This window comes from Lithobates pipiens, unplaced genomic scaffold (assembly GCF_037356315.1).
Source record: "Lithobates pipiens isolate NorthernLeopardFrog02 unplaced genomic scaffold, aLitPip1_a1.2 Scaffold_27, whole genome shotgun sequence".
In the NCBI taxonomy this organism is placed as follows: domain Eukaryota; kingdom Metazoa; phylum Chordata; class Amphibia; order Anura; family Ranidae; genus Lithobates; species Lithobates pipiens.
The window spans coordinates 57,852,779-57,867,423 of record NW_027507788.1 but is presented as its reverse complement, the minus strand read 5'-3'; the positions used below and the strand labels follow the sequence as shown (position 1 = coordinate 57,867,423).

At 44.9% G+C, this 14,645-nt stretch overlaps 1 protein-coding gene and 1 pseudogene across 1 annotated transcript in view; both read left to right on the top strand.

Annotated features, from left to right (window-relative positions):
• The window catches only part of BUD13 (BUD13 spliceosome associated protein), a 73,402-nt gene that overhangs the window by 37,925 nt on the left and 20,832 nt on the right, over positions 1 to 14,645 (top strand). The window contains exons 5-6 of the mRNA XM_077456961.1: positions 1,916 to 3,909; positions 11,786 to 11,967. Coding sequence (XP_077313087.1) covers positions 1,916 to 3,909; positions 11,786 to 11,967 — 2,176 coding nt within the window. The remainder of the gene's footprint in view (positions 1 to 1,915; positions 3,910 to 11,785; positions 11,968 to 14,645) is intronic.
• LOC143934727 (5S ribosomal RNA) lies at positions 10,194 to 10,312 on the top strand (annotated as a pseudogene).

Genomic DNA, 14,645 nt, shown 5'->3' with positions numbered 1-14,645 from the left:
TTTTTTGCGATATAAGCGCAAAAAAAGCGGAAATTTGGGAAAAAAACAATATTTTCTTTTTTCTATTTGAAAAGAAATCCAATAAAATCAAATTTTGTCATAAATTTAAGCCAAAATGTATTCTGCTACATGTTTTTGGTAAAAAAAATTCCGTTAAGTGTATAATAATTGGTTTGTGTGATCACGGACATATGTACGCAAATGATCATGTACATATGTGTGCAGGTGATCACGTACATATGTGTGCAGATAATCATTGGGACATGTGATTTTAGTGGGACATATGTGGGGGACATGTTTTTATTATTAGGGACATGTGTTTTTATTATTTGGGGACATGTATGTTTTGGGGACATGTGTGTTTTGGGGACATATGTGGGGACTGTGTTTGTACTGTGTGGTGTGTTGTGTGTTTACACTACACTGATGATCAGTGAGTAAAAAGCTGTGAAAAGCAGCCCATACTCACTGATCATCAGCCGGCTGCAGCGTTCTGCTCTCCTCTTCTCAGCGGTGACTTCCGTGTGAGGAGAGGAGAGCCGATTGCCTAGCAACCGGCTGTTTGTTTACATCACATGACGGCCGTGATTGGACACGGCCGTCATGTGATCAGGAGGGCCAATCACAGAGCCCTCCTGCCGATCTGAGATGTGCCGTGTCCGGGTGACACGAGCACATCGGGATCGCGCCGCTGCGCGGGCGCGCGCGCGCGCGATCCCGCTGCTCCTGAATGACGTTCCTGAACGTCCTATCAGGAGCAGGCGGCTCCCACCCGCCGTATATATACATTGGCCGGGTGGGAAGTGGTTAATAGTATATACAGTATATCTCCTCTAATAGTGGTATATACAGTATATCTCCTCTAATAGTATATACAGTATACTTGGTTATTTTTTTACCACTGCATACAGAGATATTTAAGAATAAATTGCCTTTTTTTTTTTTTTACTTTACATATTGGCTAAATTATACACCACACTTTTTCTTAAGATTAATAACCGATTAATCGAAACAATAATCGGCCAACTAATCGATTATGAAAATAATCGTTAGTTGCAGCCCTAAAACACTCTATCCGATACTTAAAAGAAACTGGGCTTTGGATACTTTTTCATTTTTAATAGGCACATATAAAGCTTAAAGTGGTTCTGCACCTATAAAAAAAAATATTAAAAGCCAGCAGCTACTAATATTGCAGCTGCTGACTTTTAATAAAATCACACTTACCTGTCCCAGGGTCCAGCGATGTCGGCGGCAGATGACGAGCGATCGCTTGTCTCGCTGCTGCCCCCGCCACCATCCTCTGTCAGGGAATCGGGAAGTGAAGCTTTGCGGCTTCACTGGCCGGTTCCCTACCGCGCATGCGCGTCTCTTCTGGTCCCCGCTGTGTCCTGGGAACTGTGTGTTTCACAGAACACAACGGGGGGGGGGGGGGGGGGCGGGGGTCTGCGGCGGCCTGTCCCAGAAGTGGGTGCAGATACCTGGATTATCCAGGTAACTGCACCCCCCTCCCCCCTGAAAGGTGCCGATTGTGGATCAGATTAGCGGAACTTCCCCTTTAGGGTGAAGAACCGCTTTAAGAATCCTTAGGAATGGGTAAATCAAGCGCACAGTGATAGTGGAAGGTGATGTACTGGATAGTGCACAATGAGCAAGTGAAGAGGGGTATCTTGAAGGAGTCCCTAAAGCAGAGAGTCCGACGGTACACTGGTTTAGTGCTGCAGAAGAGAAGTTTTTAGATGGTAGAAGATGGCAACGTGCAATTTATACTTTAGTTGTATGAATAAAAATACCAAGTCATGAAAAGAGAACAAATTGTATTATACTAATGGGAAAGTGCTGTAAGTATGACTCTTGTTGATGCTGACATTTTGTTATTAAACTGATTATTTTTTTCTCTCTCTGCTGCATAAAGGACAAATCTAGATGAATCCATGAAAGAATCACTCGAAAGGACTGATTATAATTCACTCCCACCAGATGCCTCAGCAGCTCTCAAAGTCCGACATGATTCACCAGACCCTTCCTCGCCTCAGAGAAGCAGACATGACTCTCCAGATTTCTTCCCGTCGCAGAAAAGGAGGCATGACTCTCCTGACTCCTCCTCACCACGGAAAGGGAGGCATGATTCTCCTGACTCCTCCTCACCACAGAAAGAGAGGCATGACTCGCCGGACTTCTCTCCACCACAGAAAGAGAGGCAGGACTCTCCGGATTCTTTTCTACCAAGGAAAGGGATGCATGCCTCTCCAGACTCCTCCGCACCACGGAAAGGGATGCATGCCTCTCCAGACTCCTCTGCACCACGGAAAGGAAGACATGGCTCTCCAGACCTCTCCCCACCACGGAAAGGAAGGCGTGGTTCTCCAGACCTGTCCCCACCGCGGAAAGGAAAGCGTGGCTCTCCAGACCTGTCCCCACCGCGGAAGGGCAGGCGTGGCTCTCCAGACCTGTCCCCACCGAGGAAGGGCAGGCGTGGCTCTCCAGACCTGTCCCCACCGAGGAAGGGCAGGCGTGGCTCTCCAGACCTGTCCCCACCGAGGAAGGGCAGGCGTGGCTCTCCAGACCTGTCCCCACCGCGGAAGGGCAGGCGTGGCTCTCCAGACCTGTCCCCACCACGGAAGGGCAGGCGTGGCTCTCCAGACCTGTCCCCACCACGGAAGGGCAGGCGAGGCTCTCCAGACCTGTCCCCACCGCGGAAGGGCAGGCGGGGCTCTCCAGACCTGTCCTCACCGCGGAAGGGCAGGCGAGGCTCTCCAGACCTGTCCCCACAGCGGAAGGGCAGGCGGGGCTCTCCAGACCTGTCCCCACAGCGGAAGGGCAGGCGGGGCTCTCCAGACCTGTCCCCACCGCGGAAGGGCAGGCGGGGCTCTCCAGACCTGTCCCCACCGCGGAAGGGCAGGCGGGGCTCTCCAGACCTGTCCCCACCGCGGAAGGGCAGGCGGGGCTCTCCAGACCTGTCCCCACCGCGGAAGGGCAGGCGGGGCTCTCCAGACCTGTCCCCACCGCGGAAGGGCAGGCGGGGCTCTCCAGACCTGTCCCCACCGCGGAAGGGCAGGCGGGGCTCTCCAGACCTGTCCCCACCGCGGAAGGGCAGGCGGGGCTCTCCAGACCTGTCCCCACCGCGGAAGGGCAGGCGGGGCTCTCCAGACCTGTCCCTGCCGCGGAAAGGAAGGAGCGGCTCTCCAGACCTGTCCCCGCCACGAAAGGGAAGACGTGGCTCTCCAGACCTCTCTCCACCACGTAAAGGAAGGATTAGCTCTAATGTCTCCCCACCGCGTAAAGGAAGGCGTGGCTCTCCAGACCTGTCCCCACCGCGTAAAGGAAGGCGTGGCTCTCCAGACCTGTCCCCACCGCGTAAAGGAAGGCGTGGCTCTCCAGACCTGTCCCCACCGCGTAAAGGAAGGCGTGGCTCTCCAGACCTGTCCCCACCGCGTAAAGGAAGGCGTGGCTCTCCAGACCTGTCCCCACCGCGTAAAGGAAGGCGTGATCCACCAAAAACTTCTCCACCCAAAAAACACCAAGATGACATAAGATGTTCCCCTTCTAGGGTGTCGAGAAAGGATTATGAGAAGAATTCCTCGCTAAGGCGCGATCGATATTGCTCCCCAGATTCTTCCCCTAAGCATTGGGGAAAAAATGAAGTAAATGCTGATTCAGGCTCTGCTTCATATCCTCCTAGTAAGAAAAAACATTCTCCAAGTCCATCCTCTACCAAAAATAGACAAGACTCCTGGCTTCAGAAAAACAGAATGCATTTCTCTGATTCTTCTCTAAAGAAAGGAGCTAATAGAAGCCTCCCATCTGGTCGTTCATCCCCTCATTCCTCCATGCGGCATGATTCTGATTCTGACCTTTCCCCTCCCAGAAGAATGGAGAAAAGACCCACACAAGACAGACAGAGAAAAGGTGCTTTTATCTTTCATTTCAGTTTCGAAATGTCAGTGGTTTTGATAGTATTCCTTGCATGTAGTGTAACACTAATACTTATGCCTTAGAAAGCAGCTTCTGGAAAAGTTTCTCTGGACAGGCAGATAGTCCATCCCCTGACAACTGGTTTCATGATCTTGTTGAAGTGTATTTCAAGTGGTTCTAAAGTTAAAAAAAAAATTATGTTAAAGTGGTGTTCCACCCACAAATTCTTATTTTTTTTAAAGTCAGCAGCTACAAACACTGTAGCTGCTGACTTATAATAAGGACACTTACCTGTCCAGGGAGCCTGCGATGTTGGCCCCCTCGAGGCCGATCTGTCCATCGGATCGGGTGCAGGTGCCACCATTCTAAGGGAATCTGGCAGTGGAACTTTGCGGCTCCACTACCCGTTTCCTACTGCGTATGCGCGAGTCACTTTGTGAATGGCCAGCTGTCTTCTGGGACACACAGGTCCCAGAAGACAGCGGGGGGGGGGGGGGGCTTGGTGGGCAGCGATGGGCTGGCACTGGTGGGCAGCGATGGGGTGGCATTGAAGGTCATTGATAGGTGGTATTGGTGGGCACTGAGAAGTGGCACTAATAGGTGGCACTGATAGGTTAAACTGAAAGGCATCACTGTGGCCGGCATTCGGCTATAGCGTGGACCTCTCAAGTGATTGATATAAAAAAAAAAAGGCTTAATATCACTTTTACCAGTTGAGGACTTCAAGCGGTATTAAACCAAGAACCAATAATGTAATATGTAAATCAATAATACACAAACACTTTCCCTCACAAACGTGTATCACCAGTGCACTAAATATTGTGAAAATAAATCCCTTAACCCAGCCGCTACTATAAACAATATAGTGGCAAAAAAAAAAATTTCCTCAATTGTGGGGAAAAAAGGCAGCGCTCAGATGTGTAACTCTGCAAATAACACACAGTATTAAGTGCAAAATGTATAAATACCATTGCCCATAAACTAGTGCACTGTGAAAAGCAAATGACTAAAATGTAACAAAGTGAGTCATTAGGCATTCAGTATAGTGAATTGTAAAAACTCATATACAAAGTAACAACCCTATATAAATAATGACCAAAAAACAACATAATTAAATAATCCAAATATATAGTGCAGTGTCCATCCCCCATCAATCAAAGTCCACCAGAATGAAACTTTTTAAATAAAGTCTATAAGTGATGATCCAAAAAGGAAGAAACCACAAATAAAAAGTGATGAGCAGTGCCTCTTAGTTGGAAAAATCTTGCAAACGCATTTCTCCACCACACCTTGGTGTCTGTGTATGGTGTCTGGTGTATGTGATTAAACTCACCAGCTGAAAAGCCTCACACTTCTGTGTTTGGCTAAAATCACTTGTAACCTCTTTACAGGGGTTAAATGGGAGATCCCCAAGCTTGCCGTTCAGATAATCGATGTGATTTCCTTGGCAGTTCACATAAACGCATCCATGCAATAATAAAGAGATTGCCTCCAATAGCGTAATAAAGTTTAAAACTTTTTAATCACACACAGAAAATCTCACTTCAATGCACTCACATGTAAAACCATAGTAACACGCCAAAAGGTAAACTTCACATCAAACTTTAAAATCTGTATACTGGAACATGGATGGTCACGGCAGACCCAGGATATACGAGATGGTTAGACTATTTCTCACCCCTCCTTATCTCCACTCTCACTGTGCACTAAGCGATATGGAGTGTCCACCTTCCTGTATTCCTCCTTGTCTCCGAACCCACTATCCACCAATCAATAAAGAGTGTTCAGCGTCCTGTGCCTGCTTCAAACTTCGCCAAGTAGCCATGCCCCAACATGTTTCGTCATAGATTGACTTATTCATGTGATTGGCATCACTGTGGTTTCTTCCTTTTTGGATCATCACTTATAGACTTTATTGAAAAAGTTTCACTCTGATGGACTTTGATAGGGGATGGACGCTGCATTATATATTTGGATTATTTAATTATGTAGTTTTTTGGTCATTATTTATATAGGGTTGTTACTTTGTATATGAGTTTTTACAATTCACTATACTGAATGCCTAATGACTTGCTTTGTTACATTTTAGTCCTTTGCTTTTCACAGTGCACTATTTTATGGGCAATGGTATATAGAAATTTTGCACTTAATACTGTGTGTTATTTGCAGAGTTACACATCTGAGCACTGCTTTTTCTCCCACAATTGAGGAATTTTTTTTTTTTTTTTTTACAATTTTATGTAATGTATTGCAGCTTATCAATCATTTATATGTGGTGGCTGAATTGGTTTTTGGGTGTTTTTTTTTTTTTCCCCCCTTTTGTTTTCACCTGATGATCTTGACCAGTAATTGATACAAAAAGAAACAAATGCTCCTGCGCTCAAGATTGCTGTGGGGTAAATAGGGAAGGAGAGCTCTACAAATCGCGCCACTCTCAACAGGTCCCGGGGAACCCAGAAGCAACTATACAAGAAAACAAGAACAGAAGGCGCACCAGCTTTGCGCATTACCTTTTTAACTGACATTTTTTTTGTAGGTAAAATTGCATAATCGCAAACGAGTTCTAAAATCAAGGAGATAATAAAAAGTCCATCATGTGCATAATCTAGCAAGATCTGCTGGGCAGTAAACTTGGGTGGGGTGAAAGTCCAAAGAAAGCTGATGCGTTTCAGAGCTAAGTTTGGTATGCAGGTAGACGTAACTTTGACACCCCCGAGGTTCATGTGAATGCTGTGAAACCCACAGGACTTGCTGCATTTCCTGCACCGCACGTGTCTAAACCAAGCCTAACACAACGGTTTTCTGGTGATCTGTATTAGCATGCCTCCACTCTGGTTGAAGGAGCACAGGGGCACCTTTGGACAGCAGCATTGTCAGTCTGGAGGTAGGTGAGTGTTAAATGTACTAGCAGATTTAGATTAACCTATAAAATGTATGCCAAACTCTAGCTCACACTGCAATTAATGCACCAAATTGATCATTGTAAGTATTCAACAATGGTAAATGGTTTGTCTCAACCCTCTAGCTACTACATCTGCAGGACAGCTTGTTCTGTTGAAAAATGGACAAGCTAGCCAAATCACCAGGTGAAAATAAAGACTAAAAAAGAAAACAAATGCAGCCACCACCTCTAATTATTATTTGCTTTTGGGTTTAATACCAATTTAATGCATGCAGACCATTCTCTAAAACACTTCAAAGAAGTATCTTGGGTTTGTTGTGTGTTTTCCTCTTTCCCTGCCACTGCTGTAACTTCTGATCTTGTGATGACTTTCTCATTGCTCTGCATTATAAAAACTGCTATGTAAAACAAAGCTGCCGAACTGTTCTGAAAAATACTATGCAACATAATTTTTGTTGCATGGTATTTACTTGGTTTCTTTCATGCGCCTATCCACGGGGGGACCTTGGATCTGCAAATCTGACAGATCACATATAGAGCAGATCAGACTTTCTCTGCAAGACAGTGATAGTAGATGACAACCAGTGAGGAGCTCTCATAACTGAGGGTGCCGCTCTGATAGTCTGTAAAGGGCTGTTCAAGAATTATATAACTAAGGTGTTGGCTTCCATCTGAAGGGGGAGTGATCAGTGCTCATGTGACATTTATAACCCTTCCTCTATGCTCACTGAACACTCTTCTGTTAGTACAGTGATTCTCAACTCCTGTCCTCTCGGGTAAGTCTGGGTGGGGGGGTTCCTTCCCACCAGACGCCCCCCACCTGTTCTATTTGCTACCCCTCTTCTCGAAGAAGCAGCATAAAACAAAAAATGGCACACCACACTACTCAGTGGCTTCCAGGCTCTCCTCGCCATTTGCTCCCCTCTATGTAAGATCCCATAGGATCAGAGGCCCACGTTCATGCAGGAAAACCCTTTTTTAAAGAGAGGAGGAGGGGGCTGTAGGCAGCGGAAGGGGGCGGGGCTTAGTGTGACGTTGGCGTCCTTCAACGCCCAGCATGTGGGAAAGAGTGTTTTTAAAAGCACTAGTGTTATTGCTTCAAGCTGCGGAGAGACACAAGCGTAGAGGGGCATGAAAGAGGTTGTTGACACAAGCATTCTTTTTGATACATTTACTATTACATTAGGCTGAACATTAATAGCAGCGGCAGTGCCTGACTATTGCTCAAGCAATGGATGCGATTTTCTTCTGTTAGTACCTCTGCTTTGTGCATTGGACTATATTAAGAAGGGAGCTAAAAGGGTCTCCGTCAAGCTCTGGAAAGCCTACTCTTCAAATGGCATCCTCCCCTGAGAGGGGGTGGCTGGTCAAAGTGAGCATCAGGGCCATGAAATTTTTGCAACTGTTTTCAACACTGCAGCCCCTGTTCATTTTACTCTTTTTTTCCTCAGCCATGGTAGGTTTAAAAAAAAAAAAAAAAAAAAGTTTAGCGATGTTAATCGCATCCCAGCGTGGTTAATCGCATCCCAATGTGCTCAAGATGCGACAGGTTCTCCTCCATTTTCCCAAGACCCTCAGAATGAGGAACTAGGGGCAGGAGAAGACGATTCCCTCAGTGGACCGTAGTGAGGCTGATGACTGAGGTTTCAATTGCGGGAGAGTCAGCTTTCACAATCTGTAAGATTGATGGTACAATTTCTTGCTGAATGATCTGCTCCACATTTATGTACCCTTAACTGAGTGGGTTCGCTAAAGCCTCCTCAAGCTGCGCATGCTTTTTCCTGTCCATTCTATGTTGGGAAAATCTTTTGTATCTGGAGGATCCCCCAGATAAGCATTATTTTCCATTCTACAAAGTTTTCACACTTTATCCTATGGTAGAGAAAGTTTACTAAGCAGGGTATACCAGCAATTAACACTACTATATCTTTTGTGAGTAAGTTTGACTCAAATACTTAGGATCCAATGGATAAAAGGTTGGAATTCCTATTAAAAATATAAAAAAAAAAAAATTTACCTGGCAGGTTGAGTGTCTCAGCCTGTGATGACAGTACTTGGTTAATCATTCAGAAACCAGTTTTCAAATGTTTTTATGGTTGTCCTGCTCAGCAGGTCCAGGAGGCAGCTTTATGTTTGCAATCGTTGCTATGACAGATTGCGCCTTCGCTAAGCGTCATGCAAGAAGCTCCTGGCTAGTCTCCCCTTTTGCAGTAAGACCGCTATCTGGGGATATTTTTGGATATATCCAAAGAATTTTTAGCAAAAGAAAGATGCCCCTTTTGCCTTTTAAGTGAAGGAATAAATGTGTTTTTTATTTCAAAGCTCCTTCTTCTGTGCCAGGGGCATCAGCCTCCAGGCAGTCACAACGGCCTTCGCCATCAGGTTCAAAGGGTAATCCTCAGAGTTAACTCCAGGGACAAAAGAGGTCTTGAGGGTGGAAGCCTACAAGATACTGTAGTCTCCTTATGAGGAGGTGCCCCCTCTTGCTCAATAGGGAGAATTCTTCTGCAGTTTCTCAGGGATCTGGCAGAAGGAGTGTTATAAGACGAATGGGGGACTTCAATAGCTCCAACATACAAACTGTTCCAAGAGTTTCCGTCTCCTCGTTTTCTCAGATCAAACATTCCTAAGAATTCAGAGAAAAATAAATATTTCTCTCTAGCATTGGACCATCTTTTGGCAAAAAGTGTTCATGGTGGCCCCCAGGTGACAGCAGAGATTGGGATTTGGTTAAATCCAAATGGACATTCTAGATCTCAAAAATCTAAAATTCAATTGCTGAATATAATCTCTCCCTTTTTTGCATGAAGATGCTTATCTCCATATGCCTATTTCCTCGCTCACTACTGTAGTAATACTTTCAAAGTGGAAAATCTTCTTTTTCAGTGTGTAGCTCTGCTTTCCGATCTGGCTACTACTCCTCGAGTACAAGGTTCTGGCTCCTTTTCTGGCCAGATTGAGGGCCCAAAGTATAACGATTATGGTTTACTTAGTCGTTCTGTTCTTGTTGGACCAGTCTGTAGCCTGCTTAGACCAAAAATATGGTCACCACATTCGACTACCTGGAATATCTAGGTTGGATTCTCAACCTAGGAGGAATCTTCTTTAAAACATGAAGAAAATACTTGGGTCTGATCATGGGTACACCCAGAAAAGGGTATTCGTACGCCAGGCTAAGATCAGAGCCATAAAGGACTGATCTAGGTAAAGATGTTTTTTTCCTATTCAACTTTGCGTGAGGTTGTCGGGAAAGATCGTGGCTTCATTCTAGGCCATTCTTTACGCTCAGTCTCATTCTAGACTGCTGCAAAGCAGTATCCTATTGGCTTGAAACAGAGAATTCAAGCTCTACATTCCCAATATGTCTGCCTCCAAAGCCTACGGCCATATCACCCTGATATCGCTCGATCTCGTCCGATCCTGGAGGCTAAGCAGGGTTGGGCCTGGTTAGTACCCGGATGAAAGACCACCTGGAAATACCAGGCGCTGTAGGCTTGGTGCGCCGGAGCCTCAGTTATGGTTAACATCCAAAAATATGCGAAGGGGAAAATCCTTCTTTCAGTTACCTGGGAAAAATAGTATCAACATATATCAATCTGTTTTTTGTTTAGTTTGTAGGACAGTCCTAGAAGTGGCCTAGATCAGAAATGGCCTTGCTCATTAACATTTAAAAAATTCAGGCAGAACATTTGGTTCTGAGGGCCTGAACGTTCAGTTTAAGGTAATGTCCTGCTAGGAGTAAATCCGTTTATGCCACAGCAATGGCCTGTATTTAATCACCAAGGGGGCACAAAAAGTTGTGCGGCCCACAGAAAGGTGAATTCTCCTATCTTGGGAAGAAAACAATGCACCGTACTTTGCCTATCGGCCGTTTTTTCATTCTAGGAATAGAAAATTGGACTTGAGTCGCCAACAGTTTCTCCTGGGGGAATGGTTCCTTCACCCCAATATCTTCCTGTCAAAATATCAAGGATGGGGGATCCCAGAGATAGATCTGTTTGCATCCAGGATCAACAAAAAAGATTGACAACTTTGTATCAAGAACACAGGATCTTCTAGCATGCAGAATGGATGCCTTGCTATTCCTGTGGAATCGGTTCTCACTGATTTATGCATTCCCTCCTATTCTGCTTGCATCCATAACTTCTTCACAGGATCAAGCAGGAAGGGAAGTCGTTGATTCTTGTGACCTCCAGCGGGGTCCATGAAATCTTTGTATGCAGAAATTGTAGACATGGCAGTAGGGAACCCATGGACCTTACCTGCACGGCCAGACCTTCTCTCGCAAGGTCCAAAGCTCCAGCCTACTTTACAAACAATAAAGTTAACGGTTTGGCTGTTGAGGCCCACGCTCTGTGGAAGCGTGGGCTGTCAGGTTTGCTAGTTTTCTACCTTGGTTTATGCAGAGCCAGCATCCATGGTTATATATTATGGAGTCTGGGAATCATATGTCTCCTGTTGTGAAACCAGAGGCTGCACCCCAGGAAATAAGTCTAAGTAGAGTCCTTGATTTTTTTTTTTTCTGCAGATGGGGTGAGGAATAAAGCTGGCCTTGAGTGCTTTCTAAGAACAGGTCTCGGCCTTATCTGTATTATTTCAATGACCACTTGCTTCGCATTCATTGGTATCATAAATTCTTGTTTGGTGGACTTCATGGCAGTTTTGAACGTCGCGTATTTATTATCTCTTTCCCTGATTCTACCTCATCATTTATTTTTATACTAAAAATGTGGGTGTTCATTTTAGTACACACAAACGCATTTAATTTGAATGTTTTACTGAAAATATAGAGTATACATTAGCTCAATTTAAAAAATATAGAGCAGGGTCTCTGATTTTAAAAAAAATTGTAATATTTTGGGGATTTTTATTTGTGCGGTGTGTAGTATTTAGTGGGAACTCCATGGCCTCCGTTCTCAGATTTATATATTTTTTTTTTTTTGTTGCACCTTACTAATTTTTCTACAGTTGGACAGAGAGACTCGGACTCAGACTTGTCTCCCCCAAGGCATGTCCAGCAGAGGGGTTCGGATTCTGACCTGTCACCTCCTCGACGAGCAGATTGCAGAGACCCAGACAGTTTACCTCCACCTAGCAGAGCTGAGTCAGAAAGAGGTTCTTCGTACTCGCAGAGAAGTGGAGGTTCCAAGGTAAGTGGTTTTGGCTACCCATAGACTTGAGATGTTCATAATATTCCCACCTGGGTCTACCAGTTTTTGGGTGGTGGTAGGCCAGTAATTTGATTTCCTACAATGAATGCTGCCTATTTCTCCAACATTAGGCCAGTGCCTGGGTGTTTTTTTGTTTTTTTTTGCTTGTTAGAAAGTTGCCATGGTTATGTGATTAGCCTTTGTTTTTGTCAGAGGAGGGGGCAGCTACTAACCACAGCATTTGTCTAGCTCCCTTTTTTTTTTTTTTTGACAGCTCTGTTCGGCTCTGCACTTTTTTTTTTATATTATCGTGCAGTGTGTGTATATGTGTGTGTGTGTATGTATATATATGTATATATATATATGTATGTGTGTGTGTGTGTGTGTGTATGTGTGTGTGTATGTGTATGTGTGTGTGTATGTGTATGTGTATGTGAGAGAGAGAGATATGTGTATGTATGATACAGGTCAGCTAGGGAGATCACATGGCCGCTCTGCTCCTCCGCAGAAGCAATGTATCGTAGCTGTAAAGCAGCCGCGAGTCACATGACCGGCCTGAAGACAGCTGATATTGTTTTTTTTTTTTTTTAAACAAAGACAGTGTACTATGCCATCCTCTGATAAAGAAGCTGGCAGTAAAAATTTAGCAAATTTATTTGACAAGAATAGCGACGGGGCCGGAGACAGACACCGAGGCGAATGACAGGCAGGAAGGAGGGGTGAGAGAGTAGAGCGGAGCAGGACAGCCTATCACAGCGGGAGGCACTTTGGCCACGGTGATCAGAGCAGGGCTGCCCTGGTTATTGTCTGATTAGAGAGGGCATACAGGAAGTTGTAGTTTTAGGGTTTTTTTTTTTTTTTTTTTTTTTTTAAGTTTAGAGGGGGGCAGGTTACATAGCACAAGCACTGTGCTGTGTAATCTGCTTTAAGGGACCCAAATCTGCATTACATTTTTTTGGGGTTAACAAATGCTTTAATTCTTTGTGGCATAAATTCAACAATGTGTTTGGAAACTCTTCTTCTGACATTTTGGCCCATATTGACGTGGCATCACACAGTTGCTGCAGATTTGTCAGCTGCATATCCATGATGCGATTCTCCTGTTCCACCACATCCCTAAAGTGCTCTGTTGGATTGAGATCTGGTGGAGGCCACTGGAATACAGTGAACTCCAGTGGCGGCTGGTCCTCCATTGGTCGGTGGGGGGTGGCAGATAGACCTGACCATTCATTCGCTATTGGACCTGACCTATTCTTTAGCTATTGTCACACAACTAGGCGAGCTCGGTGCAGTGCTCTGCACCCCGAGCCTACCCTTTTTTGAAGCTCTAATCACGTGCTTCAAACCCCCCGTGCCCCCCCCCCCCCCCCAATTGGAATCCATGCGTCCGACACTCTTCATGTAGATCGGGGGACTGGTGAACTCGTTGTCATGTTCAAGAAACCAGTTTTGAGATGATTTGAGCTTTGTGACATGGTGCAATATCTTGCTGACAGAAGACGGGTACACTGTATTCATAAAGGGATGGATATGGTCTGCAACAATACTCAGGTAGACCGTGGTGTTTAACCGATGCTCAATTGGTGTAAAGGGGCCCAAAGAGTGTCAAGAAAATATCCCCCACACCAATACACATCTACCACCAGGCAGGATAGATCCATGCTTTGATGTTCATGCTGAATTCTGATCCTACCATCTGAATGTCGCAGCTGAAATTGAGACTCATCAGACCAGTCAATTTTTTTCCAATCTACTATTGTCCAATTTTGGTGAGCCTGTATGAATTGTAGCCTCAGTTTCCTATTCTTAGCTGACGGGAATGGCACCTGGTATGGTTTTCTGCTACTGTAGCCAATCTGCTTCAAGGTTCGATGTGTTGTGCGTTCAGAGATGGTATTCTATATACCTTGGTTGTAACGAGTGGTTATGTGAATTACTGTTGCATTTCTGTCATCTCGAACCAGTCTGCCCATGCTATGCTTGGTTTGAACTTTAGAAAGTTGTCTTCACCACGTCGAGATGCCTAAACGCATTGAGTTGCTGCCATGTGATTGGCTGATTATCAATTTGTGTTACCATACAATTGAACAGGTGTACCTAATGAAGTGGCCAGTGAGTGTATATTCCTTTCAAGCCTATTTTTTTTCTATATGGCATTCTGCCCTTGCATTTTCCAAAGAATTGAGCATTACCTGCATAATAGGATAAACAAATGCAACAATTAAGGGACAACTGTTCTTTGGTACAGATATCCTTTTAAATACTTAAATACAATTACAATTGCTGCTGACCCAGTTTTACCAATTACCTTGGCCCATGTTCCAGTGATATTCACTGTGCTGCTCCTCCTGGAGCTGCACAGACTTGCTAGAGAGTATTTATCTTGTTGCCCTGGGGCCCCATTTATTATAGAGGCATACTCCACAGGACCCCGCCGCTGGCTGCCATGGGTACAGGTTAGCATAGATTTAAATGGGAACACGCAGTGCTCATGCAAAAGATGATGATTTCTGTGGAAAAATCTGTGCGGCATTGGGCATAGCAGCACGGTAAAGTTGGCTGGAACAATCCACACTCCACAAGCCAAATGTTTGCTTTCTTTTTTTCTTTTTGTATCACTCTTTTTATAACAAATTAATAAAAATTCCACATATTTATAAGCCATAATTGAGTACGGC